Here is a 25,588-nt window from a genome sequence, read left to right as displayed (position 1 = left end):
GCGTTTGAGATGGATGGCATGCCAGGTATTAGGTATGGGCGTGCCATCAAGATGCGTTAAGTGGTAAGAACCAGGTCGGGTGCTGTGGTGCACTAGGTAGGGACCTTCCCAGGATGGGTCGAGTTTCCTATTATGAGTCGGGTCGGATGCGGCTGAGGATCGAAGTACTTGGTCTCCTGGTTTGAAACTCCGTGGGTTAATTTTTCCAAAGTATTTGGCTGTTTTCTGTTTATACTGAGCCATCCGGATGACCGCATTTTCCCGGGTTTCCTCCAGAAGATCTAGGTTAGTTCGAAGGCCTGCTTCGTTAAATTCCGGCTCGTAGGATCGTACTCGAAGGGAGGGTTGTCCCAGTTCTACCGGGATTAGCGCCTCGGTTCCATAGGTGAGTCGGAAAGGGCTTTCGCCTGTGGGTTTTCGAACATCAGTCCTGTAGGCCCAAAGTATGTTTGGTAGCTCTTCTGCCCATGAATTCTTGCTGTCTTCCAAGTTCTTCTTCAGGCTTCTCAAGAGACTGCGGTTGGTTACCTCGACTTGTCCGTTAGATTGGGGGTAAGCTACAGAAGACTTCTTGTGATGTATGTTATAAGAGGTGAGATACTCTTCAAACCCAGCATCTGTGAACTGTTTCCCGTTGTCAGAAATGAGAACTCGAGGGATCCCGAACCGAGTTAGAATCATGTCATGGAAAAACTTCTGACAAACGGAGGCGGTAATGTGAGCCACTGCCTTCGCTTCTACCCATTTAGTCATGTAATCAACCGCCACTATAATGAACCGGAGGGATCCTCGGGCCTTCGGAAAGGGTCCCATGATATCGATGCCCCAGGTGTCAAAGGGGATTGGAGACAATATGGAAGAGGGTAAAACTGGGGGTTGTCTTGGTATCGGGGAATGGAACTGACACTTGAGGCACCTCTTCGCATACTCGAGGCAGTCCTGCCGTAGGGTAGGCCAATAATAGCCGTATCGCAAGACTTTATGAGCTAGGGCCTCTCCCGAAGAGTGACTGCCACAAATTCCCTCGTGAACCTCTAACATGCAGTATTCGGCTTCCGGAATATCTACGCACTTAAGGAGTGGCGACGTGAAGGATCTTCGGTACAATTCCCCATCAACAAGAGTGTAGTGGGCAGCCTTGGTTCTAAGAGATCTTGCGGCGCTACGATCCTCCGGGGAGGTATCCGAAAGGAGGTAGAGGCGCAACGGAGTCATCCAATTAGGTTCGTGGTTGGCTATGGAAAAGGAACCAAGTTCCCCCGAAGGGAGCTGAACCGAAGGTGTGATTAATGTGCTTCGGTAGATTGCCGAATCGAGGGGGGTTTCGGTTCCGGTGGCCATTTTGGCTAAGGAGTCTGCGGCAAGGTTCTCGCTCCGGGGTATCCCTTCTAAGGAGGCTATCTTGAACTTCAATAACTTTCCGCGAACTTCCTCCAAATACCCGGCAAGGAGGGGCACTTTGGCTGAGAAGTTGCCTAAAACTTGGTTCACAACCAGTTGAGAATCACTGTATGCTTTTAAATGAACCACTTGAAGGGCTCGAGCCAAGTTCAACCCTGCCAATAAGGCCTCGTACTCTGCGCAATTACTTGTGGTTTTGAATGTGAAACTAATGGACTGTCGCACTTGGAATCCTTCAGGGCTTGTGAGGACTACTCCGGCTCCGCTATTTTCCGAAGTGGAAGAGCCATCCACAAACAAAGCCCATGGCAAGGGGATGTCTTGAAGGACCGGGGAATTGTCATCTAGACCCACCTGACCTTCGGAAGTGTAGCATTCTACTAAGAAATCTGCCAGAGCTTGCCCTTTGATGGCCGTTCGAGGGCGGAACTGGATGTTAAATTGGCTAAGCTCGATTGCCCATTTAGCCATTCGGCCTGAGAGGTCAGGTTTTCTCAAAACTGCCCGAAGGGGATAATTAGTGAGAACTTGGATGTCGTGGCTCTGAAAGTAAGGTCGGAGCTTGCGGCTGGTCAATAATAGAGAGTAAGCAACTTTCTCCGTAGCAGAATACCGAACTTCAGGACCTCTCAAAACATGACTCACATAGTATACCGGAAGTTGCTTCCCTTGATCTTCTCTTACCAAACAAGCGCTTACTGCTTCGAGGGCTACGGCCAGATACAGGAAAAGAGGTTCTCCTGCGACAGGTTGGGTTAAAACTGGAGGGGAAACCAAATAGGATTTCAAAGACTCAAAGGCTTCTTGGCATTCAGGTGTCCAGTTGATGACTCCATTTTTGCTTACGCCTTTCAAGGCTCCGAAGAAGGGAAGACTTTTCTCTGCTAACTTTGAAATGAAGCGTCGGAGGGACGTGAGCCGGCCATTTAGGGACTGAATTTGTTTGGTGGTAGTAGGGGGAGTCATGTTTAAAATAGCTTTGGCTTTATCAGGGTTGACTTCAACTCCCTTGTGGCTAACAAAATGCCCCAGGAACTTGCCGCTGGCTACTCCAAAGGTGCATTTTAAAGGATTTAACCTTAACTTGGAAGTTCTTAGATTTTCCAACGTCTCTCTCAAATCATTCAGGTGGTTTTCCCTTTCCTTGGACTTTACGATCACGTCATCCACATACACTTCCAAATTCTTCCCTATTTGGGGAGCAAATATTTTATTCATCGCCCTTTGATAAGTGGCACCGGCATTCATCAATCCCATCGGTACCACTCGGTAGGCATACACGGCTCGGTGTGTGATGAAAGAGGTCTTCGGCTGATCCTCCTCAGCCAATTTTATTTGATTATACCCAGAAAAGGCGTCTAGAAAACTGAACAAGGTACATCCGGCCGTAGCGTCTATGAGCTGATCTATCATCGGTAGGGGGTAGTGGTCCTTAGGGGTCGCTTTGTTGAGGTCTGTGTAATCAATGCACATTCTCCATTTTCCAGTAGACTTTTTTACCAAGACTACATTGGCTATCCACTCCGGAAACTGTATTTCATAGATGAATCGGGCTTTCAACAGCTTAGTGATTTCGACCTCGACAGCTTCTTGTCTTTCGGGAGCAAAATTCCTTCTTTTTTGGATCACGGGCTTGCATTCTGGCCGGATGTGCAAGTAATGTAAAGCGATTTCTTCGTCCAGTCCGGGCATATCTTCGGGGACCCAGGCGAATACATCTTCGTAGCTTCTCAAGAGTTTTACAACCTCGGATCTTAGGGGCTCTCCTAGGTGAGAGCCGATGCAAATCACCCGAGAGGGGTCTCCTTCCGTTAGTTGAACGGATTCAGTTGGCTCTCCTGGGAGAGCTCGAGCCATCTTGCTCCATTTGTGAGAGTCATTAGCTTCAAGATGTTTATCCGGAAAATCATCAATTGTCATAACTCCTTCAGCCGCGGCCCGAAGGGTCTTAGGATTGCCCCCTGAACTGGGGCCATCTTTCACTTCACCATAACCTTTTCTTTTCTTGGGGTTAGTCTGGGCAAGACTTATAGAGGCCGCATAACAGGATCTAGAGGCCCAATGATCCGAGACCAATTCTCCGCAACCATTTGCCGTGGGGAACTTAACTTTCATATGGGGGGTAGAGATGATTGCCCCGAGGTAAAACAGAGTGGGGCGACCGATGATCACATTATAAGAAGAAGCAATATCCACAATGTGGTACTTGACAAGAGCGGTTACCTCTTTGGGGTATGTACCGAAGGTGGTAGGGAGGTTAATGGTCCCTTGAATGGGTACAGCGTTATTGCCGAATCCATATAAGGGACCCCTGTAGTCTTCAACACTCCTTTCCTCTGCTTGGCCCTCTAGAATCATTCTTCGTAACGTGTGTCGAAAAATGATATCTGCGGACGAGCCATTATCCACAAGCACTTTCCTGACATCTTGCCCGGAGATATCCAGTCGCACCGTAAGGGGCCCAGTGTGTTGTTCTCTATTCTCAGGATAATCTTTATTGGAGAAAGAAACGACGGTGTCGGGGAACCGATAGGCCGGAGCCTCTTGGCTTAGATGTAGCACCTGCATCATACTCCCGGGGGGAGAGTCTCCTCCTACTATCATGTCTACCACGTGCCGTGGCGGGGCGTCTAACGCCAAGTGAGGAGCAGGTGCTTCAATCCGCGGATGTTGCAAATAGTCTCCCAGCAAATTCTTTTTGATCAAGGATTCTAGAAAATACTTCAAAGACAGGCATTGATCAGTGTGGTGTCCTACGCTGGCATGGTATTGACAGAACCTGTTTTGATCCCTTTTTTCCGCTGGGGTTCTCATGGCAGGGGGGGTTCGGAAAAAATCTTTCCTTCGGATTTCTTCTAGGATAGCCGAAGGGCTCTTGATCAAGGGCGTGAAGTTGGGTTCTTCTCGAGGAGGTCGCAGGGTCGTTCTGCGGTCTTGAGAAAAATTCCCCGAATCCTTTCTCCGAAAGTCTTCCGCAGTGTCAACCAACATGGCCTTCTGGCCAGATCCAGAAGCTTCCCCACGAGAACTAGGATAGTAAGCTCGAATTCTTTCATCGGTGGCGATATAGGAGGAGGCGATGCTGTATGCTTCATATAGATCCGCTGGTTCTCGGTTGCATAGCTCCTTGCAACATTCCTTACACTCTTCATAGCTCATATTCCGTATGAACGAGTCCACAGCTACAGCGGGGCGTAGGTCCCGAACCTTGGAGGCAGCCACTTTGAACCTGTCTATGTAGCTGCGTAGGGTTTCACCGCGTGTCTGTTTCACACTTTCTAAGGATATTGTATGGACTGCTTGGGGAACGTTGATTCGGAACTTTGCTAAGAAAACAATCTTGAACTCATTCCATGAATGGATGCTTCGCGGCGGTAGGCATGAGAACCACGTTCGGGCATAAGACTTAAAGGTAGAGACAAACAACCGGCAGCACGTGATGTCATTATACCTATGACAAACCATCAAATTTTCATAATAACTCAAGTGGTCATTGGGATCAGAAGTGCCGTCATAGGATTCCAGTCCGGTAATTTTAACTCCAGGATTCACTGGCTCAATTTCTAGGGCTTCGGAAAACGGGGAGACACCTCCCACGGGGGCTGCTACAGGAGCGGCCAGTGCCCCTTCTAATCGGGCTATTCGGGCGGCTATGTCTTCTGGAGCGATTATAGGTCTTTCAGGATTGTAGGGCTCGTGGCCCTGAGGAGGGGCATACCTCCACCGGCCAGGAGATCGAGATCGAGGTCTGACCGTAGGGGCTCTCCTCCCTTCAGGTTCGGGGTCTCTTTGGTATGGCCTCCTTCTGTTCGCATCCCTAGAGCGTGCTGAGCCGTGAGAACTCGGGGAACGCGAAATTTCTCGCCTAAACCTATCTTGGCTTGAATTGGAACTTTGACGGGAATGTCTTTCCGGCGCAGGAGATTCGTCACGGTAGGGGGAATAGTGAAGGGGAGGTTGGGTGTAATAAGATTCGTAAGGTTCGTCAGGATAAATTGGTGGCGGGACATCATCGTAATGATGGCCTGCAAATTGGGCAGCGAGCCGGTCCACTTGGCCCTGCATCTGCTGTTGTTGGGCATGTAGATAAGAAAGCTGGCTGTTATCCCATGACGGATAAGAGGAGGTAAAAGATGATTGGGACGAAGGGGAGCTGTTGGTGTCACTACTCATCATAACAATTTTTCTTCACGGTTTTGGTTATTGTTGTTCTTGGTGAAAAGTGAGAATAGGTCGTTGTGGTATAGTGGTAAATGAAATAAACGATCCCCGGCGGCGGCGCCAACTGATGGCCGTAGGGACGTTAGATTTGATCCGTAGCCTTCATGGTGGTGTTTTTTGGTGTTAGTGTGTGTTGCCCCCCCTTCTCAAGTGTGTCCCTCCTCATATTTATAGTGGGCAGGGTGGTAGCTTAAGGGGTGAGTAGGCTAATCTACCATCTAGGGGGATGAGTAAGGGAAGCTATTTTGCATATGTGGAGATCAGTCCAGATTTTCAGGGGTGACAGGGTGTTGAGATTGTTTCCACGTGTCCAGCTGCTTAAGGGTGAAGCAGAGAGCTTACAAGTTATTTGGGAAATGACAAGGTGTGGTGGGAGTGCCACGTGTCCAGCTGCTTAAGGGTGAAGCAGAGAGCTTACAAGTTATTTGGGAAATGACAAGGTGTGGTGGGAGTGCCACGTGTCCAGCTGCTTAAGGGTGAAGCAGAGAGCTTACAAGCAGCTGGATTGCCAATTTGGGCTAAGCCTACGGCTTTATGGACGGTGGTTAGGGGCGTACTGTAAGGAGAGCCTAAGGGCTAACGAGTTTAAGGGTCTTCGGCGGGAGCCTTCGGGTTTATGGGCCATCAGGGTATATATATATTTTAAGACACAGACTCATGAGTCATGACTGTATGTCTGTATCTACATTCATGAATGGAGGTCTGTGCTGTTATTTCCGAGTTAATTGTCTTTCAAGCTACTCGGACATAATCAGGCTGTATTGTTTATTGTAAGAAGAGATTAGACTGGAGACTTAAAATTTTAACTCATATATGGTCACTACCCGAGAAGATTCAGTTTTAGATAATTAGTTTAGGGTTGATTTTTGTTAAAGTTCACTGTTGGTCCGTTGGAACCATTTTTCTGCCCGAGACCGTTAGAAGAATGCGAAGGATTGTCCCCGATTCATTTCCGGTGTGAGAATCAGTTAATAGGTTCATGGGTCTATAATCAGAAACTGCAAGTGTTTTGTGTGTATTTGGGTGAACCGTTCCGCTAAGCCAGCTTGGTGGACGTTGAAACTCCAACATCTAGCTGAGACTAGATTGCGGGCTTCAACAGACCTGGGCTTCGGGCTTACTAAGCCCACATATCCTTCTATGAGCTCTGACAGTCACCTGTCAGTAATAATTTTATAGCTACAGAACTACGCAATTTCTTATACAGATGATGGCCAGCTTTTTGTTGTGAAAAGATAAATTGCAAAGTTTCGATTCTGTCGGCGTAAGTGAATTACATCTCCACCAGACCCTCTGTTCGGGTCTTTGGTTCGAGGAGTGGTATGGGGTTGGAATGAGTAATCGGGTTAAATTGGTATGGGTTTGAGGTATCGAACCTGATATCATGTGTTTGGTTGACTGGTGGAATCAATATATATGATTTTTGAAAAAAAATAAGTTATTAATTTATATTAATTAAAAATATTAATAAAATTATTATAGTTATATATTTTTGCATCATTGATTTAATTTTGTATCAAATGTTAATATTTTATTACTTAAATAGAGACAAAAAAAATAAAAAATGATTGCATCTCATACCTCCATCTCATACACACCTCCCCACTTGGGTATCAAAAATCCATACCTTAGGGGTTTAAGGTATGGGTTTCAGATTTTATTTTTTCTAACCAAACATCAGGTATGGGTTTGGAATGGACAAACCCCTACCTGATTCCTCATACCATGAACCAAACGACCCCTTAAGTCTTTATATAAGCCGGTGAGGAGGAGCGGATCTAGACACAAAATCTTAGGGGTCACCAAGCAAATTTTTCAGAAAATACTCATATATTTTCAAATTTTGAGGACACTTTTATAATTTTGTAAAAATTTAGAATGATGCAAAAATATAAAAAGAAAAAATTTAGGGGGCACGTGTCCCCGGTCTCTTCCTTGATCCGCCTGGTGAGCAGACTTTTTAAGTTTTAACCAGAGCGTAGTGAGAGAGGAGCAATGCATCGAACATGCAGCACTTTAAAAGTAGTTTTTTTTGGTGGTGGGAAATATTAATTAATATATGATCAGTGACATAGAGGCCTGCTTGATTTAATTTAGAACAAGTGCACTTATAAGTGAGATTGACTTTTAATTGATGTACGTGTAGTATAATTTTTTTGATATTTATAATTTATCAGGTATAAAAATTATTAATATAATAATAAAAATATGATAAATTATCTTACAAAATGGTCCTTTACAAATTTATAAAATCAAAATTTTAAAATAAAACTAAGTCGCTAAAAAACTTAGAATTATCCATTTATTAAATTCTAGTTTATAAGTAGGAAATTGACTTATAAATTCTTTGCGCTACAAATAAGTTATTTTTAATTTATAAATCCAGCCTACCTCCGTATTTATACAATTCTTTTTTTAAAAAGATAATTATCCTTCGTATGCCTATCAGCACATAAGTGAATATCAATTTTTTTTGTCTCAAAATATCATAAATTTCGGTTGTGAATCTGTTCTAATTTCTTCTTTATTACTCCCTCTGTTCCAATTTAACTGATGTTTGACTTTCTATCACGTACATTAAGGTGTGAAAAAACAATATCTATACTCAATAAAAAAATTCAATTCTTATATCAAATAAAAGTTTAGATTCTAAACTTTTATTTGATATAAATTTTATAAAAAATAATTATGTCTAGATGTGATTTTTTTAATATATTAAAATATGTGTAAAAAAGTCAAAAACAGTTAAAATGGGACGAAGGGAGTACCAAATTTATAAGAGGGTTGCTCCATTTTTGGCGTGAGAGAAAACGTTTTGCTGTCTTAAATGTGACGTGGGACAATGCGGGGCAGTTATCAGTCGGATTGTGTAATTTCCGCGGTTGATAATTCTGTAACAGACCGTTCGTCTCATTTAATTTTATATATTTGCACGCACTTCATTATTTCTATAAAATATATGAATAATAACAATAATTTTTAATTTTTCTTTTATAAATTTGACTAATTATTATTATTATTAAATATTTTAATTTTTGTTTCAGAATAACTCATATATTTTCACTATTATATTGCATGTAAACGTTATAATGTGTATTATAACTTCCTAGTGAATTTTACTTCTTATTTTTGATAAACCAAATCAAATTAACCCGTCGAAAATTCATAAGTCGTTTCCTGTGCATCATAGAACATTTAAGATGTTCCCCCGATCTCAAATCTCAATCGCACTCATCACACGCCAATAATTCAATGCAATATAATAATATCTCAATTATAGATATTTACTCGATTTTGACATCGCATTTTTTTTAATATCAGATTTGATATTGCTTTTTTTTTTTTTTGATAAAAAGGAATCAATTCATTAATCAAAAGCCATACGGCATCTACAAACACAATCGAAATTGGACAGACGCCGAAGAATATCGCTGTTGAATCCTTCCTTCTTGGAGAGGCAACTAAGCGATTTGAAGATGATTTGCATATATACACTTGTTTCCATCTGATTGGTTTTCACCTGAATGTTCTGAACAATCGACCATAGATGCGATCCCATAATAACCTTCAAACCTGAATCAAATCCATGAAAATCATGCCGATCTATAATCTCGGTCATGAAAAACATCAAAACACACCAAAACAAAACAAACCAACTCTCACAAGATGGAGAGAATAACAAAACCCAAATAAATTGGGAACTTATTGAATGAAAAATAAGATTTCAAAACAAGACAGTAGAAAAAGAAGAAATCGGGGCTTTCCACCGGTAGAAACCGATGGAAGCCCCTTCAAAAATCTGTGATGGAGGCTAGGGTTTTGAGAGTGAGTGAGAGAGAAGATGTGATGGATATTTATGCAGTAGATTTGATATTGCTTTTGATTTGACACTGAACTCGTTTTTCGGGTGGACATGCGAATCACCTGTCTAATTCTAATATAAATATATAATATGAATATACTAAGTTAAACATATAAAATTGAAACTTTGATGATTGATTCTGGTATATTATAATTGTTAGATCATTTTAATTAAATTAATGAGAATTGTTGAATTGAATTTTTTTATATCTTTTATCCATGCTATTTAAAATATAAGGTATGCAAATAACATATTAAAATACTTATTATAATATCCATCTAGAATAATTTAAAAAAGTTTAAATCTCGTAAAACCAAAATTCGTTTGTATTTTCGAGATTTTGAAGGTTTGAGTATATAATTCAAAATTTATTAGTTATAATAATCCAATATTTGACATCATTCAATGATAGTGTAAAATTAAATATTATCTTTTATTTTATAAAAATTTCATTTTCTGATTTTATTTAATTAAACTGGTATGCAACCAAATGAAATTATATAAAAATAGAGTCAATCAAAATATAAGAAATGCATAACTATATAGTTAAGCTTTGTTAAAGAATTAATAAATAATATAAAAAATATAATTGAAGCACATAAATAATTTAAAAAATTATATATAAATATATTTATATATATAATATAATTATGAATTTAAAAAGAATATAATTTTAAAGTATTAAAAAAATGAAACTTGCTGGTCATCCCGAATCATTTGCTCATATCTTGTGAATAGACATCTTATAGACGTTTCCATATATATAATATTTGAGGTAATATCTTGAATACCTAAACTTGATACTCCCTCTGTCCCACCCATTTCTTATCGAATGGGTTGGGCACAGAGATTAAAAAATATGTATAAAGTAGTGGAAAAGAGAAAAAAAAATGGGTAAAATGGTGGGACCCATTGATTTTTAATTTATAAAAAGAAGATAGTGGAGTAAAAGTAGTTTGAAAAAGAAAGAAAAATGGAGAAGTGGTGGGACCCATTGACTATTTTTGGTAAGTTTTGAAATGTAAAGAATTGGATGGGACACCCCAAAGGAAAGTGTAAAGAAATGGGTGGGACGGAGGGAGTACTCCTGTGTCTTTATTCTTTTCCTATTGGTAATGTCGGGACTGTTTATAATACAAATGTTAAATCTGTAAGACTAAATATAATCGTGAGTAATTTTGTTGGATTCGTATTCACTAGTACTTTAATATGATCAAGTTTTTATATTGAAAATCAACATGAAACTCAAGATTTTAACGATAAAGTGTGTATTGACAAAACGTGTCAAAGACAAACGAGAAAAATATTAAGAAACGAGATGTAACCTAAGTATAACCAAAATGAATATGAAAGCTGAAATTTAAAACAATTAGTTAGCGTGCTTAGCTAGACATATACCTACATCGATAAATTTTTATTTTTTTTAAAAGTCAACATATTAGTATATTGGTAAATTGGTAAATACGTACAAAATACAAATGTATGCAGGAATTAAGCTTGCCATATATAGTCCACCTACCAGTCTATTTCTTTTTGGTGTCAAGTCATGTTCACCCACTGCCAGTTTTAACGTGTGCAAATTGTCATTGGATATTGATAGTTTGATGGCTATAAAAGCGTGCTTAGTGATTTCAAACTTCCATGCAGATACAAAAGCTGAAAAAGAGTGAAAATGGATGCAAGTACTATTGCTTCTATTATAATCTCGGTGATTTCGGTTTTCATATTAAGCTTCACGATAAAACTTGCAAAGAAATTTTGGTTGAGGCCAAAGAAAGTAGAAAAACGACTGAGGGAGATAGGATTTAAGGGAAATTCATACAGGTTCTTCTATGGAGACGCAAAAGAAATGGAGCAGATGAGAATACGGGTCTTATCCAAGCCCATAGACCTCTCCTCTGACGATATTGCATCGCGTGTTTTGCCATATCACCACTATTTGGCCCAGAAGTATGGTATGAAAATATATATGTACAAACTCAGCTTATACCAGAGGCGGATCTTAGAAGGGGAAGGGAGGCAACTGACCCCTTAAATATTTATTTTTTTAATATTATACATATTTTTAGGTTGTAAAATTAAAATTGACCCCTCATAATTTTTTTACGACCCCTTTTAAATTTTTTTACAAAAAAACTGACCCCTCTTAATTTTATAGTCAGATCCGCCACTGGCTTATACTATATATTATGTGGCGCAATAGTATAAGTTAGTAAATTAGATCATGCACAATCATATATGAATATGATTATGAAACAACTAGCTCATGTACAGGTAAACAATTTTTCATCTGGATTGGCACGAAACCGAGATTGACTGTAATGGATCCGGTGCTAGTAAAGGAGATTCTGGCGAGACCAGATGAGTTCCAGAAGCCGAGGAATGATCATATGGCTCATGTGATGGTAGGTGGACTCTTCACCACTGAGGGTAACATATGGTCCAAACATAAGAAGATTATCAACCCTACTTTTCACATGGACAAGATTAAGGTACCTCACTCTCTGTATATATCATATATGCATGCTTAATTGCTTTACACACTCTCATGCACGTACTACTATTAATGTTAACTAAACTGGAATGATCAGAAAATGGTACCATTGATCGTGAAGAGCTCTTTGGATATGATGGACAAGTGGAACATGTTACTATCAGCGTCAAAGAAATCAGTTGAGATTGATTTATGGGAGGATATACAACCTTTGACATATGATATAATGTGCAAAACACTTGTTGTGGGTGAGACTAACGAAGAAATCACAAGGATTCATGAGCTCCGTGATCAGATTAACGAACAAGCAGCCAAAGTAGGAAAGCTCATGTTCTTTCCCGGCTGGTGCCTGGTGGTAATGATTAATCATTTATAGTTTTTACTTGCTGCATGTCTTTCTTCACCAAACTTATTTGTTATTAGTGTGGTATATTATTCCCTCTAGTCCATTGTGTTTGACTTTTTACGCGTATTTTAGGAGATTTGACCACATAGTAAATATTAATATTTTTGTAATTATCTTTTTCTGAGAAAAAGATAATTTGCTATGTGGTCAAACCTTCTAAATATAGTCAAACATCCTATATAATGGATCATAGGGATTACCATATTTGGCAATTTTATAATTATTTAAAATAAATTTAAATTAGATATGTTATGACATATGTTTTCCTGAAATACAAATAATATTATGTATATTAACTAAATATGTAATTATTAAAGTATAATGTGAAAGTCATATTCTAAAAAAAATTGTTGATATAATTATATAATAAAATGTTATGTAATTAAATATTAAAGATATAAAATTGTATTTCATATATATATATATATATATATATATATATATATATATATATATATATATATATATATATACTATACTATACTATAATAAGCCAACATAGGTATAATTTGTAGTCGTACAAAATTTTGGTTTGGTCATATCTTTTGTAACTACAAGTCTGTCACATGTAAACTTCTCTTACTCTTACAATATTAAAGAGTTTTATACCTTTTAAATTACAAACACTTGAGATGTAGTACAAGATAAAAACTCCACCATTATTCTTTTAAATATAATTTATATACAATATTATAATAAATCGACATTGGTATAATTTGTAGCCGTCCAAAATATATAATCAGTTGGTAAATATAATCGGGTTAAAATCCAATTTATCAATTCTAAAATACTATTAAGATGATGTTAAAATTTAAATTATAATTAATAAATTACGAATTTTATATCCGCCCGTGCTTCGCACGGGTTAAAGGCTAGTATTTTATAATAAGTATAAGTACTTGTGACAACCAATTAACTTATTAAATATAATATTAGAAAACTCGTCAAAGTCAAATTAAGATAACAGTTACCACATACAAAAGCTATCAATTAAAAGCGATCCGCTGTTAAAAATCACCGTTAGCGGTTGCTTTTATTACTCAGAGGCGATTAAATTCTATACTCATGTTAAAAACGGCCTAATGTGAATGTGGTGGCTTTTATTCGTGGTGCCTTTTACTTGGTCGCTTTTAATCAATTTTCTTGTAGTGTTAAAAAGAGAAAGGATTAAATGGAGATTAGTTTTTGGGAGAATTGATTTAAAAAACAGGGACGTCAAACAGTTTTTTAATTAGGAAGCCAAACAGCTACTGAGACTTGAGGTGAATTAAAATTGCAGGAATCTACCAACTAAAGATCTGAACACTCTGAAATCAGTTCATAAACAAGTTGAGGGTTTAGTGAAGAAAGTGGTGACTAAAAGATTGGAAGAAATGAAAAGAGGGGCAAGCAGTGAAGGCGATATGTTGGGTTTGATGTTGGAAGCTTATCTGGACAAAACAGGTGGATTTAGTCTTGACGATGTGATGGATGAGTGCAGAAGTTTTCATTTCGCAGGGACAGAAGTTACAGCACGGTCTTTGATATGGGTACTCTATGTTCTCAGCAAATATCCTGAATGGCAAGCGAAAGCAAGAGAAGAGGTTCTACAGGTTTTTGGAGATCAAAACCCGAATGCTGAGGGACTAAACCAACTCAAAATTGTGAGTCTTTTTTCCTGTTCTGATACAAAAATGCAATCTTAAATATGAAAATAAGATGAGTAGTTTTAATGATATGTATACGATGTGTTAAGTGATTAATTCTCCTAAAATGTCGAAGTTTTAGGAGGATAGGATTTAACATGATCATATTGTATTCTAACACTAATGCACTATGAGATACAAATTTAATGATTTCAGGTAACAATGATTCTGTATGAAGTTATGAGATTGTATCCACCAACTAGTATGATTCACCGAGCTATCTCCAAGGATACAAAGTTAGGAGACATGATTCTACCGGCCTGGGTCCAAATTAACAAAGAATAACACCATAAAAGATTATCAGAAGAGCTTATCAATTGTATTACTGATGTTGGTAATTTATACCAGTTGAGTACAACAGAAACTCCTACAATATTGCTAACGTGCTCAACTATATTATGTGATAATACATATCAGATATCAACTAACTCAATCTACAAATAACAGACCATATCACTACAAGTCAATGTCCGAGTCATAAGGTTTCCTGAGTTGACGAAGACTCTGTATTATGCCCCCTCAAGTTAGGCATTGGAGTAACAAGGGCTAACTTGTTAAACTGACGTTGAAAGGCAGATTTGGCGAGAGGCTTAGTTAAGGTGTCGGCTACTTGATCTGCAGAATGTATATGATGAACAGTGACAGAGTTGCGCTGTACTTGATCACGAACAAAGTGAAAATCAATGGCGATATGTTTCATTCGACTGTGAAAGACAGGATTGTGACATAGATACGTGACACCCACATTATCACAGAAAATACGTGGGGGTGACTTGAGAGGTAGTTTGAGTTCCTCTAATAAGTTTGTCACCCAATTCGTCTCTGCAAGAGCACAAGCAACAGCTCTGTATTCAGCTTCTGTGGAAGAACGGGCAACAGCACGTTGCTTTTTAGAGCACCAACTGATGGGATTAGGCCCATAATACAAGACATAACCAGTGGTTGACGTGCGATCATCGACATTACCAGCCCAATCGGAGTCCGAGTAAACACGTAAGGTATGATCAGAAGACTTACTTAGTTTGAGACCATATGAACAAGTGAGCTTGAGGTAACGTAATAAGCGCTTGACAGCTTGCCAGTGACATGCTTGGGGACAATGCATATACTGAGCCAGCTTGTTGACAGCAAAAGACACATCTGGCCGCGTGAAAGATAAATATTGCAGTTTGCCAAGAAGTCGGCGATATTCAGTAATGTCAACATGCGAGTCTGCTTGGGTAAGCGTAAGGCAGGAAGAGGAGCTCATAGGAGTAGACACACCTTTACTTTCATGCATATTTGCCTCCGTAAGAAGTTCTTTTATGTACCCAGACTGTGATAATATAAGACCATCCTGAGTATGCAAAACTTCAACGCCCAGAAAAAAATTAAGGTGTCCCAGATCTTTGAGTGAAAAACGTTTGGAAAGAGCCTGGATGACTTGTTGCACAATGTGAGCATGAGAACCGGTAATGACAATATCGTCAACATAAACAAGCATATATACAGTAAAGTGTGAATTGTGCAAAATAAATAAAGATTCGTCAGGACAAATTAATTCAAAATGCCATTCTTGCATCTGTTGATATTAATCTGGGTTTGGTACTTCTTTGTTATCTTTGGTGATTGTGGGTGTAGGTGCGATAGTTGAACCATCAAGATATCCAAACAAGTCATGTCCATGAAGGAGCATTTCAAGCTGAGCTTTCCAAGTAGTGAAATTGGTGCTACCTGTGAGTTTGATTGGCAGCTGAGAAGAAGGATTGAATTGAATGAGGTGGCCGGTTATAGGGATTGCAGAATGATCCGGGTTTCCGAGTGTTAGAGCCATTAGATATTTGAGGATTGAGATTATGAGTTGGTGAATATTATGATGATGGATTGTCTAAGGATCGGTACTCGTTTGAGTTTTAATAAAGCTCTGATACCATAACAAAGAATAACACCATAAAAGATTATCAGAAGAGCTTATCAATTGTATTACTGATGTTGGTAATTTATACCAGTTGAGTACAACAGAAACTCCTACAATATTGCTAACGTGCTCAACTATATTATGTGATAATACATATCAGATATCAACTAACTCAATCTACAAATAACAGACCATATCACTACAAGTCAATGTCCGAGTCATAAGGTTTCCTGAGTTGACGAAGACTCTGTATTAAAATGACCATCCCCATAACTTTAATGAATCACGACCCTGACATTTGGGGAGAAGATGTGCATGAATTCAAACCGGAAAGATTTGAGGAAGGTGTTTTCAATTCAAAAATGCAATCTGTTTACTTTGCTTTCGCTAGCGGTCCTCGAAAATGTATTGGACAAAGTATGGCAATGGTTACAGACAAATTTGTGGTAGCAACTCTTTTGCAACGCTTCAGTTTCGAGATCTCTCCCTCGTATGAGCATGCTCCCAAGCATGCTTTCCTCCTCGTACCTCAGCATGGAATGAAACTTGTTGTGCGTAAACTTATCTAGCTACTCAGCAATGGAATTCTGGTGTGTAATCAAGCCTTGTTATCTTTGGCTGTGTATTTTGTATTTTCGGTTTGTCTATTAATATGTATGCACAAATGTTAAGAACAAAATTTTATGTTTTTAATTCATTTTAATCGATGTGACTATTTTATTTTACAAAATTTAAACCAAAACCAGCATATAGTCTTGAAAAAAATTTGGAAATAAAACCGAAGAGAAGTGAATTAAATCGAAGTCACATAATTCAATAATAATAAGTTGATCGTTAAATGAAATAGAATTGATAATCGAAAACGTGAAGAAAGAAAAGAAACGATATTCAATTCTTTTTTATCTCTACCTTCAATTAGTAAATGAAATAAAAATATATACCATTCATTTTATTTATGATTTTATTAATATTATATAATTATATAATTTTAAAATCGTCAAATATATTATGTTTATGATAACATAATTTATACGCAATTTAAAAGTTCATTTAATTTTTTATTTATATATTCATTAATTTTTAAATGAATTAATATATAAATTATATCATTTTTTAATTTATAAGAAAACAAAATTAACTTTCTATAAACTATACATATTTTATATTTTATCTATATTCTTTTTTTTTGACTATATTAATATATTCTTTTAGTGATTTCATAAAATAGGAAACCTCATACAGTCATACTACATGCGTCTGGGACACTCACTAGCCAGTAGCCAGTCACTCTCGCCTTCCTGCAATTTCACTGAGAAGATGGAGATGAGCAAGTGGGACAATTGGGTTGGCGAGGCCTTATCGAAGCTTGAATCTTTGAAAGTCATTCGATCTCTTCGACCCATTCACCTCCACAACAATCTTTCTTCATCGAAACCCCAAGATTTTGAGCTTAAAGTGGACGAACCCCAAGTGTTTGATGGCTTGCGTCAATGGGATAGAGATTCTGTCCACGTGGATATTGCAGAATCCACTTTCCAGAAATGGCTCCAGGACATTCCCAGTTCTGGTATCTGTTCTTATATTTAGTTCTAGAGCAATGCTCGGACCTCGAAATGGTTTCCAAATTTGTTCCGAATGCTCCGAGGCTGATTTGATTCGTGGTATCCATGTGCATACAAGAGGGCCATCTTCATTTGTAAGATACACATCCAATCAAATTTTGCCGACTAAGAACTCGGGAACAAATTTAGGACCATTTCGGTCCCTAGTATTTCTCTTAGTTTTAGATATATAATTATTGTTACCTATATTTTTCTTTGAATTTTAATTAAAGTTTTATTATTTAGGTTGTATTGTATGAGTTTTTTTGAATTTTTATAAGTTAATTTCTTTGTTATTGATCATGTAATGAATGTACAGTATGTGGGTATATGTATATTTCGACTCACAAACTTATGACTGTATGTCTGTATCTACATTTATGGGATAGAGGTTTGTGCTGTTATTGCATAGTTGTCTCTCAAGCTCCTCGGACATAATCACGCTGTATTGTTTGTTGCAAGGAGGGATTGGACTAGAGACAAAAAAATTTAACCTCAAATATGGTCACTACCAGAGAAGAATCGGTTTTAGTGTAGGGTTGATTTTTAGTTATAGGTCACCTGTCAGTAATAATTTGATAGCTACAGAACTATACAATTTCTTATAAAGATGATGGCCAGCTTTTGTTGTGACAAGAAAAATTGCAAGGTTTCGATTCTGTCTGCATAAGTGAATTCACATCTCCAAAATACCCTCTGTTAAGTCGGTGAGCACTGAGCAGCAAACTTTTAACCTGAGTGTAGAGTGAGGAGCAATACATCCAAACATGCAGCACTTTAAGTAGTTCTTTTTGGTGTTGGGAAATATTAATTAATTATGATCAGTGACATAGTTAGACAGTGTTGCCTTTTCTTTTTCAAGACAATTATCTTTCTTTGGCCCATCAGCACATAAGTGAGTATCATATTTCTTGTCTTAAAATATCATAAATTCTGGTTGTGAATCTGTTTTAGTTTCTTCTTACTACCAAATTTAGAAGAGGGTTGCTCCATTTTGGCGGGCAGAGAACGCTTTGCTGTCTTGAGTGTGACATGGGAGTAGTTATCAGTCGTATTGTGTAATTTCTGCAGTTGGTAATTATGCAATGCATTTCATACCGAGTTATTGGTCACTAGTTACACCATCATAGTTTACATCATCAAATTATTTTTCAATATACATCAGTTGTTTTATATGATTGATAAAATGAATATGAATTTATTGTTGCTGGGTCTTCCCAGTTTTAAACTCTAATCCCAGTTGTTGTTTTTGTGTGTGTGTTTCTTGTGGTTGCGGTCTGTTTGGGTGAACCTGCCTAGTCTGGTAGAACGGAATTTTGCGTATATGTTTGTTATATGTGGGCCTTTATTTGACAGGAGATGACCACGTATTACGTGGTACAGGAGCTGACAGAGAAGCAGACACACCCCCTCAAAAGTTCAGAAAGCTACTTATATTCTCCGGAAATGATTACTTGGGTTTGAGTTCACATCCTTCGGTAGGTAAGGCATCTGCAAAGGTAAGCTTAAGAGTTTCTAATTTTACAATTATTACCTAATTGAATGTCAAATATATTTTACATTTCACACTGATATTTTCCATTTGTTCTTTCTAGGCTGCAGAGGAACATGGAATGGGGCCAAGAGGTTCTGCTCTGATCTGTGGTTATACAAATTATCATAGGCGACTTGAGACTTGCCTGGCAGAACTGAAGAAAAAAGAGGTCTCAAATTAAGTGTCTTCTATACTTTTACTTGACATAGGAAAACTTGCCTGACTGAGAGTATATTTATATATGAATATAGAGTATGCCATGTGGTCAAAGTTATGATAACTTGGAAGTTGGTACACACTGTTGGAGTTGTTTTTTTGTTTTTTGTTTTGTTAAATGAGCTGATGCTCTTTTTACTTGCAAAGAAGCTCAAAATGGCTCTTTAAATTTAAACAAGTGTCTGGTGACTGCCGATTTTTTTGGAGGGATCTATATTGTGTAATTAATTAGTAGGTGAAAAAAGAATGAGAAAGAACTGCGCGTCTTACACAGTCATGTCAGTTTACCAAGATGCAAATACTTTTACTCCAGATACAGTGAATTCTGATACTTGACATAGAATCCATGGAGATCGAGATCACAGGGTCTATTGACTGGGGCATAGTTCTATGTTAGACTTTTTTAGCAGTTCGAATTTGCACCCCAAGCAGTTCTTACATTATTCTTTTAAAATTAAGAGGAGTTAAGAAAAAGATTAATGTTACAGGGTGAAGTACTAGTTCATTACTGGAATATATTTAATTGTTGCTGTATAAGTTCAATTGTTTGTCGAATCAGCTCTGATAAATGATGTAAACTGATGTTACGTTATAGGATTGCCTTCTTTGTCCCACAGGCTTTTCAGCCAATATGGCTGTAATGACAGCAATAGGAAGTCTTGGTTCTCTGTTAGCTGCAGGTGCAAAATGTACAAGTGATGAAAAAATTGCCATATTTTCTGATGCTTTAAATCATGCATCCATTATTGATGGCATCCGTCTTGCTGAGAGACAACAAAGCATACAGCTGTTTGTTTACAAACATTGTGATGTGTCCCACCTTAATGAACTATTGTAAGTGTTTGATCTCATTTTGTTTTTGTTACAACTTTTATTGCTCAAATTCTCATCCCTCATCAATTTATTTAATCTACTTATATCTTATGGCTATTTTTTTTTTTTTGACAGATTGAGTTGCAAAATGAAAAAGAGGATTGTTGTGACTGATAGGTCAGTCATTCAAGTTAATGTTACAATCTAATCATGTCAGATAAGCGAATAGGAACGACTTGCCTCATAGCCTTTTGTTCTCTGTGTTATTTTCTGTTATGATCATGTGGTTGTTAAAACATGTTACCTCTAAAATGTGGAAGAACTTCAAAATACCTTACTCCTAGGGATTATTGCTTAATAAATGTAATAATGTTAACATAATTTGCTTCCTCGTTTGTACACGATATGACACGACACAAAATGAAAACATACACGAAAATAAAAGATAAAAAGTATTATATGCATTATAAATTCAATTTTAAACACTAAAAGGTTGTTTATTGAAAATTAAAAACCCTAATTCTAAATGGGCTTGTAATTTGTGATTCCAATCTTGTAGTCTTTTATTACTCGACTAATTTTATTATATATGTGTGTGTGTGTGTGTGTGTTTATAAAGCTATATATATATATATATATAGAGTCCTGCTCCAATAGAAACCAAATTAGCCTAAAAACTAAAAACCAGTTTCTGGACAATTTTTTATCACTATTTTTAACTACAGAAATCACTAATTTGTACATAACATATCACTAATTTATATATAGCATATCTCGCGAATATAAATATATATATACACACATATATGCAACGTATATGACCATCATCTTCACCCAAATCGTAATAATGGACCTCTTACCACCATTGTCTATCATCACCAATAGTCACATACACTTTCCATCATAACTTACAAAACTAACGATTATTTACCATCATCATACAGCTTCTATTGCGGCTTCCTACCATCAAGAACCTTCCTACGGATGAAATTAATCATCTATAATCGATTATCAATAATTTAGATAAGTAGATTTTCTCAATTTTGATAATAAAAATCGTTGTTTACATACGGTATAAAAACAGTGATTAGTGCAGTATAAATTAGTGATACCTGTAGTTATAAATAGTGGTAGGGAAACTGGTTTCTAGTTTTTATTTTAAGAGTGGTTTCTATTTGATCATGAGCCTATATATATATATATATAGTATAATTTTTTTAAAATAAGTAAAAATATTATTCTTTTAAATATTTATTTTATATAATTTTATGCTGTGTACTCGTGCCGTGTACATAATAGGAAAACTCAAACACAACATGAAATCAAAGTCGTGTCCGTATACTTAAATCATGTTTGTATACTTATATCTAAACCCAAACACAAAATTTTCGTGTCGTTTCGTGTCAGTTTGTCGTATTTGTCAAAAATTGCCGGGTCTACTCTACAGAGATACTTCCCAACAAGAATGTACAGAGAGTGTTAATAGATCTACACCCTTGAGCCCGTACTACCACTAACTCTTCTATATCTGATTTTTCTTTTCAAGTCTACTTCTATTAGAATTCATTAGTTTTATTCCTTTAGGAGGTGAGGTGTAATGATCCAAGTTAACCAAATCACCAATAGAGAAAAAGAGATGAGGATGGTGGCATAGATGCTTTAAACGTATTTCAACCATATCTTTTCCAGCTAGAGGCCATTCTTGATGAAAACTGTGAGCATTTTATTGATAAAATGGTTGTAGCTGCACTACTCTTGCTTTGTTAGGGATTATATACAAGATTTTTCTTTTAGTGCCAAGTAATTCGAAAATACATAGATACCTTGTAATTCCAAAGACATTAATTAACTGAATTGGTTATAAAAGAAGCAACTATTAGATCTTTAATTTGTAGCAATCTTTGTTATAACTTATAAGTTATAAGCAAGAATGATAGTTTACTGTCTGTTTATTAAAAAAAAATCTGAAAAATGTGCGTGTTCATGATACTCAAGAAATCCGTTTGTCAATATTAACAGCTTGTTTAGTATGGATGGAGACTTCGCACCAATGGCAGAGCTGGCAATGCTTCGTAATAAGCATGGATTTCTTTTGGTGATTGATGATGTGAGTTTATTATTTTCTGGGCCATCAATAACAAGCATATGAAGATTTTCTTCTAGCACTGCTCCCATTTGTAGAAATTTTCTTGTATTTTGTGATTTTGTCTAATCTTTGAAGTAGTAACATATATAATGCATACGATCTAGTCAGATCCGATATAATATATAATTGTATGTAGTTATATCTGAGAACTGTTTTTTTAGATTAGTGCTCAGATATCTGGGCTCTTTTACCTTCTTTTAATATAATGATTGTTTAGTTTGATCAAAAAAAGTTGTACTGTTTTTCCCAGGCTCATGGCACATTTGTTTGTGGTAAAAATGGTGGGGGTGTTGCTGAGGAGTTTAACTGTGAAAGAGATGTTGATATATGTGTGGGCACTCTGAGTAAGGCCGCAGGTTGCCATGGTGGATTTATAGCATGCAGGTACTTCTGAGTTCTGACACCATGGATATCCTCTGTTTGAAATTTTGGATGAACAAAATGTGACTTGCAAAAGTTGCTACATTGATAACCTCCTTTATTTAAGCTGACATGATTCTTTCTAAAATAAAACACCTGAGACAAATGGCTTAAACTTTCTGACAAAAAAAATGGCTTAAACTTAACAAACAGTTTTTGGGTGCAGCATGAGAATTTTTTGTGCATGTAATTTAGCGGGTATGGCATTATTAATATTGAGTTGAGATTTCGGTCTATTATTGATTCCTCAGTAAAAGAATGGTGCTGCATGTAAACAACTTTAATTAGTGATTCCAACACTTTATGTAATTGCTGTATGTATACATTCCTTTTGATCAGTTTTTCTTAAACAGCAAAAGGTGGAAGCAACTTGTTCAATCGAGGGGTCGTGCTTTTATATTTTCAACTTCTACCCCAGTACCAGTTGCTGCTGCTGCAAGTGGTAATTCTTTTCACCTAAAAAATCAAATGATAGCACAGTAGCGTATCTATGTAATTTACTGATTTAAAATATTATTGTGTACTCTCTTTTTTTTCCCAAAGGAGGTAGTGCTCAGATAAATTTTATATATAGCTGTGTGAATTATTTTAGTACAGATACAGTCACACCTCTTTGATGTTATTTACCAACTGGGCACCTCTTTGATGTTCTTTACCAACTGGTCAAATTTGAGAGGCCAGTGCATATAACAATACTTTTTACTTCCTCCATGACCCTGTTCCCTGGTACTTTTTTTATTAAACGTTCCATCAATTTCTTAACATTTCATAAGACAACATATTTTTTTCACTACTTTTAGTAGGTCCCACCAACTAACCCACACTTTTCATACATCTCTTAATCCCCGTGCCCTGGCCCCCCAAATGTTAGCAACTTGGCGGGATGGAGGGAATATTTGTTTTTGCTAAATTTCAGTTGGTTATTTTGCCTAAAAATTTTCAAAATCCTGCATCTCATGTCATGACAAAATAATAACAAGAAGTGGTTTAATAGTGCGCCTAAGCTCTCCCTAGGCAACTTATTTTCATTTGCTTATAATCTTAAATGCCAGCTGCTGTTTTTGTGGCAAAAAAGGAAAATTGGCGTAGGGTGGCTGTCTGGAACAGGGTGCGAGATTTTCATGCTTTGACTGGAATTCCTATTACAAGTCCAATTATTTCCCTTATTGTGGGGAGTGAAGAAAAGGCCTTGCAAGCTAGCAGGTTACTCTATTTTCTTTTGTGTCCTGTGCTATTGGTGGGATTTCATACCTAACTTCTTACAATCATGAAACAGGCATCTTTTAAAATCTGGTTTCCACATAACTGCAATCAGACCCCCAACTGTGCCCCCAAACTCCTGCAGGTCTGTCACTAAGATGTTGGTCATCCTTCTTGGGGATCAACACTCTTCTTATAATGCTCATGTTTAAGTGAACAAATTACGTTTTGGTTCAAGTAATTATGCTGCTCACCTTATCTTTTGAACACACACACACTGATGTTTTAACAAGTTATATAAGTTTACTTTGTGCTGGTACTGTATATATTCAATCCACTTCCTGGTGCTCTGCTCTTCACTCAGCTTCAATTATAAATCTTACATGCTGTTTATAGAATTTGGAAGTGAATGTGTTCACCATACATTTCATCTATTAAGTTCAATATTGGCTTGCCAAATTTTGAGATTGCAAATTGAATACCAAAAACTTAGGACTACAGCATGTATTACCATATCAAAAGATTTGCAAAAGTTTCTTAGAGGTGAGAAATAATTTGAACTCGGGATAAGTTTATGGCTGATTTTGTTCCAGTGATGATCAGTAGTACATCTCAATGACGAATGTTCTTTCTTTTCAGGCTGAGAATTACTTTGAGCGCAGCACACACAATGGATGATTTGATAAAGCTAACATCGGCATTGTCTCAGTGCATCGACTTGCAAAAAAGCGGGTTCTACTACACAAATGCTAGTCTCAGTGCAAAGCTGTAGTGTAATCAGTTGATACTTGGTATCTATAATCTAATCATGGAATAACATTTACTTTTGATCTTTATAGCCCCAGTCAGTTAATGTTAAGATCACAAGCACTACTGGTGAAGGAACACAGGAGCTAATGCTGAGACATGAACCAGGCTAACAAATCTGCAGAGTTAGTTGCATAACTAACTGCCAGCTAAGCAAGGCACCAGAACAAACCGCTCTGTTATAAAGCCACCACTCTCTCTCTAGATTTAGTTAGTTCATTTTATTCTTCTCTCTTGAGCGATGCTAGAAAGTTCTCTCTAGAATGTAGTCATTTTTACATAGTAATACAGTAGAGTAAGGAAGGATGTTAATGGAGGCTTGAGTTCCATACTGTATTCTGTAGATTGTACACAGTAAGCCACTTCTGTTCATCTTGTATTGTTTGATTCAGAGTTTAATTGCAAAGTTTACATAATTGTGATATGGTATCAGAGCGAAGCGTTCGATTCTGGATTTTTCTTGCTGTTTAATTGTGTTTCCGCTATGAATCTGTATAGACTTTGAGTCATTTTCCGCCATTGATTTGTTTTCTTGTGGCGTTTTTCTGGAGTTATTGATTTGTTGATTTCATCAATTCTTGATTTGATTGTTGATTTGTTCATCAATTTTGAGTCACAATGACTACACATACTGTAGAACCTTCACAGGATCCTACATCTCCTTATTTTTTACATCCTTCCGATAACCCTGGGATGAAGCTTGTTTCTATGCAATTTGATGGTGATGGATACTCTGATTGGAGACAATCCATGTTAATCAGTTTAGGTGCTAAGAACAAGACAGGTTTTGTTGATGGTTCAATTACCAAACCAGTAAATGATGCTGTTTACTTGAAAGCTTGGGATCGATGTAATTCGATGATGACTTCTTGGTTGTTAGGAGTT

The 25,588-nt window shown here is 37.2% G+C and overlaps 2 protein-coding genes across 4 annotated transcripts; both read left to right on the top strand.

Moving 5' to 3' along the window:
- The first annotated feature begins 11,069 nt into the window (after positions 1-11,069).
- On the top strand, positions 11,070-16,635 carry LOC108227121 (cytochrome P450 72A397). Its single transcript, XM_064078962.1, has 6 exons — positions 11,070-11,439; positions 11,759-11,976; positions 12,076-12,326; positions 13,664-14,027; positions 14,226-14,341; positions 16,226-16,635. Exons 1-6 carry the CDS (start codon positions 11,157-11,159, stop codon positions 16,533-16,535), a joined length of 1,542 nt encoding a protein of 513 aa, XP_063935032.1. The 5' UTR covers positions 11,070-11,156; the 3' UTR covers positions 16,536-16,635.
- Positions 16,636-17,203: 568 nt separating this feature from the next.
- Positions 17,204-24,728, top strand: LOC108224547 (8-amino-7-oxononanoate synthase). Of its 3 annotated transcripts, none has more exons than XM_017399199.2 (11): positions 17,204-17,533; positions 18,924-19,066; positions 19,163-19,270; positions 19,913-20,151; positions 20,266-20,307; positions 22,150-22,237; positions 22,527-22,660; positions 23,050-23,138; positions 23,749-23,899; positions 23,973-24,041; positions 24,536-24,728. In XM_017399199.2, the coding sequence occupies exons 1-11, from the start codon at positions 17,218-17,220 to the stop codon at positions 24,666-24,668; spliced, it is 1,512 nt and encodes a 503-aa protein (XP_017254688.1). In that variant the 5' UTR covers positions 17,204-17,217; the 3' UTR covers positions 24,669-24,728. The 3 variants fall into 3 exon arrangements, with proteins under 3 accessions (XP_017254688.1, XP_063936421.1, XP_017254690.1); XM_064080351.1 differs by lacking the exon at positions 17,204-17,533 and adding an exon at positions 18,149-18,641 and having other exon boundaries at positions 18,924-19,049; XM_017399201.2 differs by lacking the exon at positions 17,204-17,533 and adding an exon at positions 18,154-18,641.
- Positions 24,729-25,588: the final 860 nt, after the last annotated feature.

Source organism: Daucus carota, chromosome 6 (assembly GCF_001625215.2).
Source record: "Daucus carota subsp. sativus chromosome 6, DH1 v3.0, whole genome shotgun sequence".
Lineage (NCBI taxonomy): Eukaryota > Viridiplantae > Streptophyta > Magnoliopsida > Apiales > Apiaceae > Daucus > Daucus carota.
Note: the sequence above shows the minus strand (reverse complement) of the source record. Positions and strands in the feature narration are given on the sequence as shown.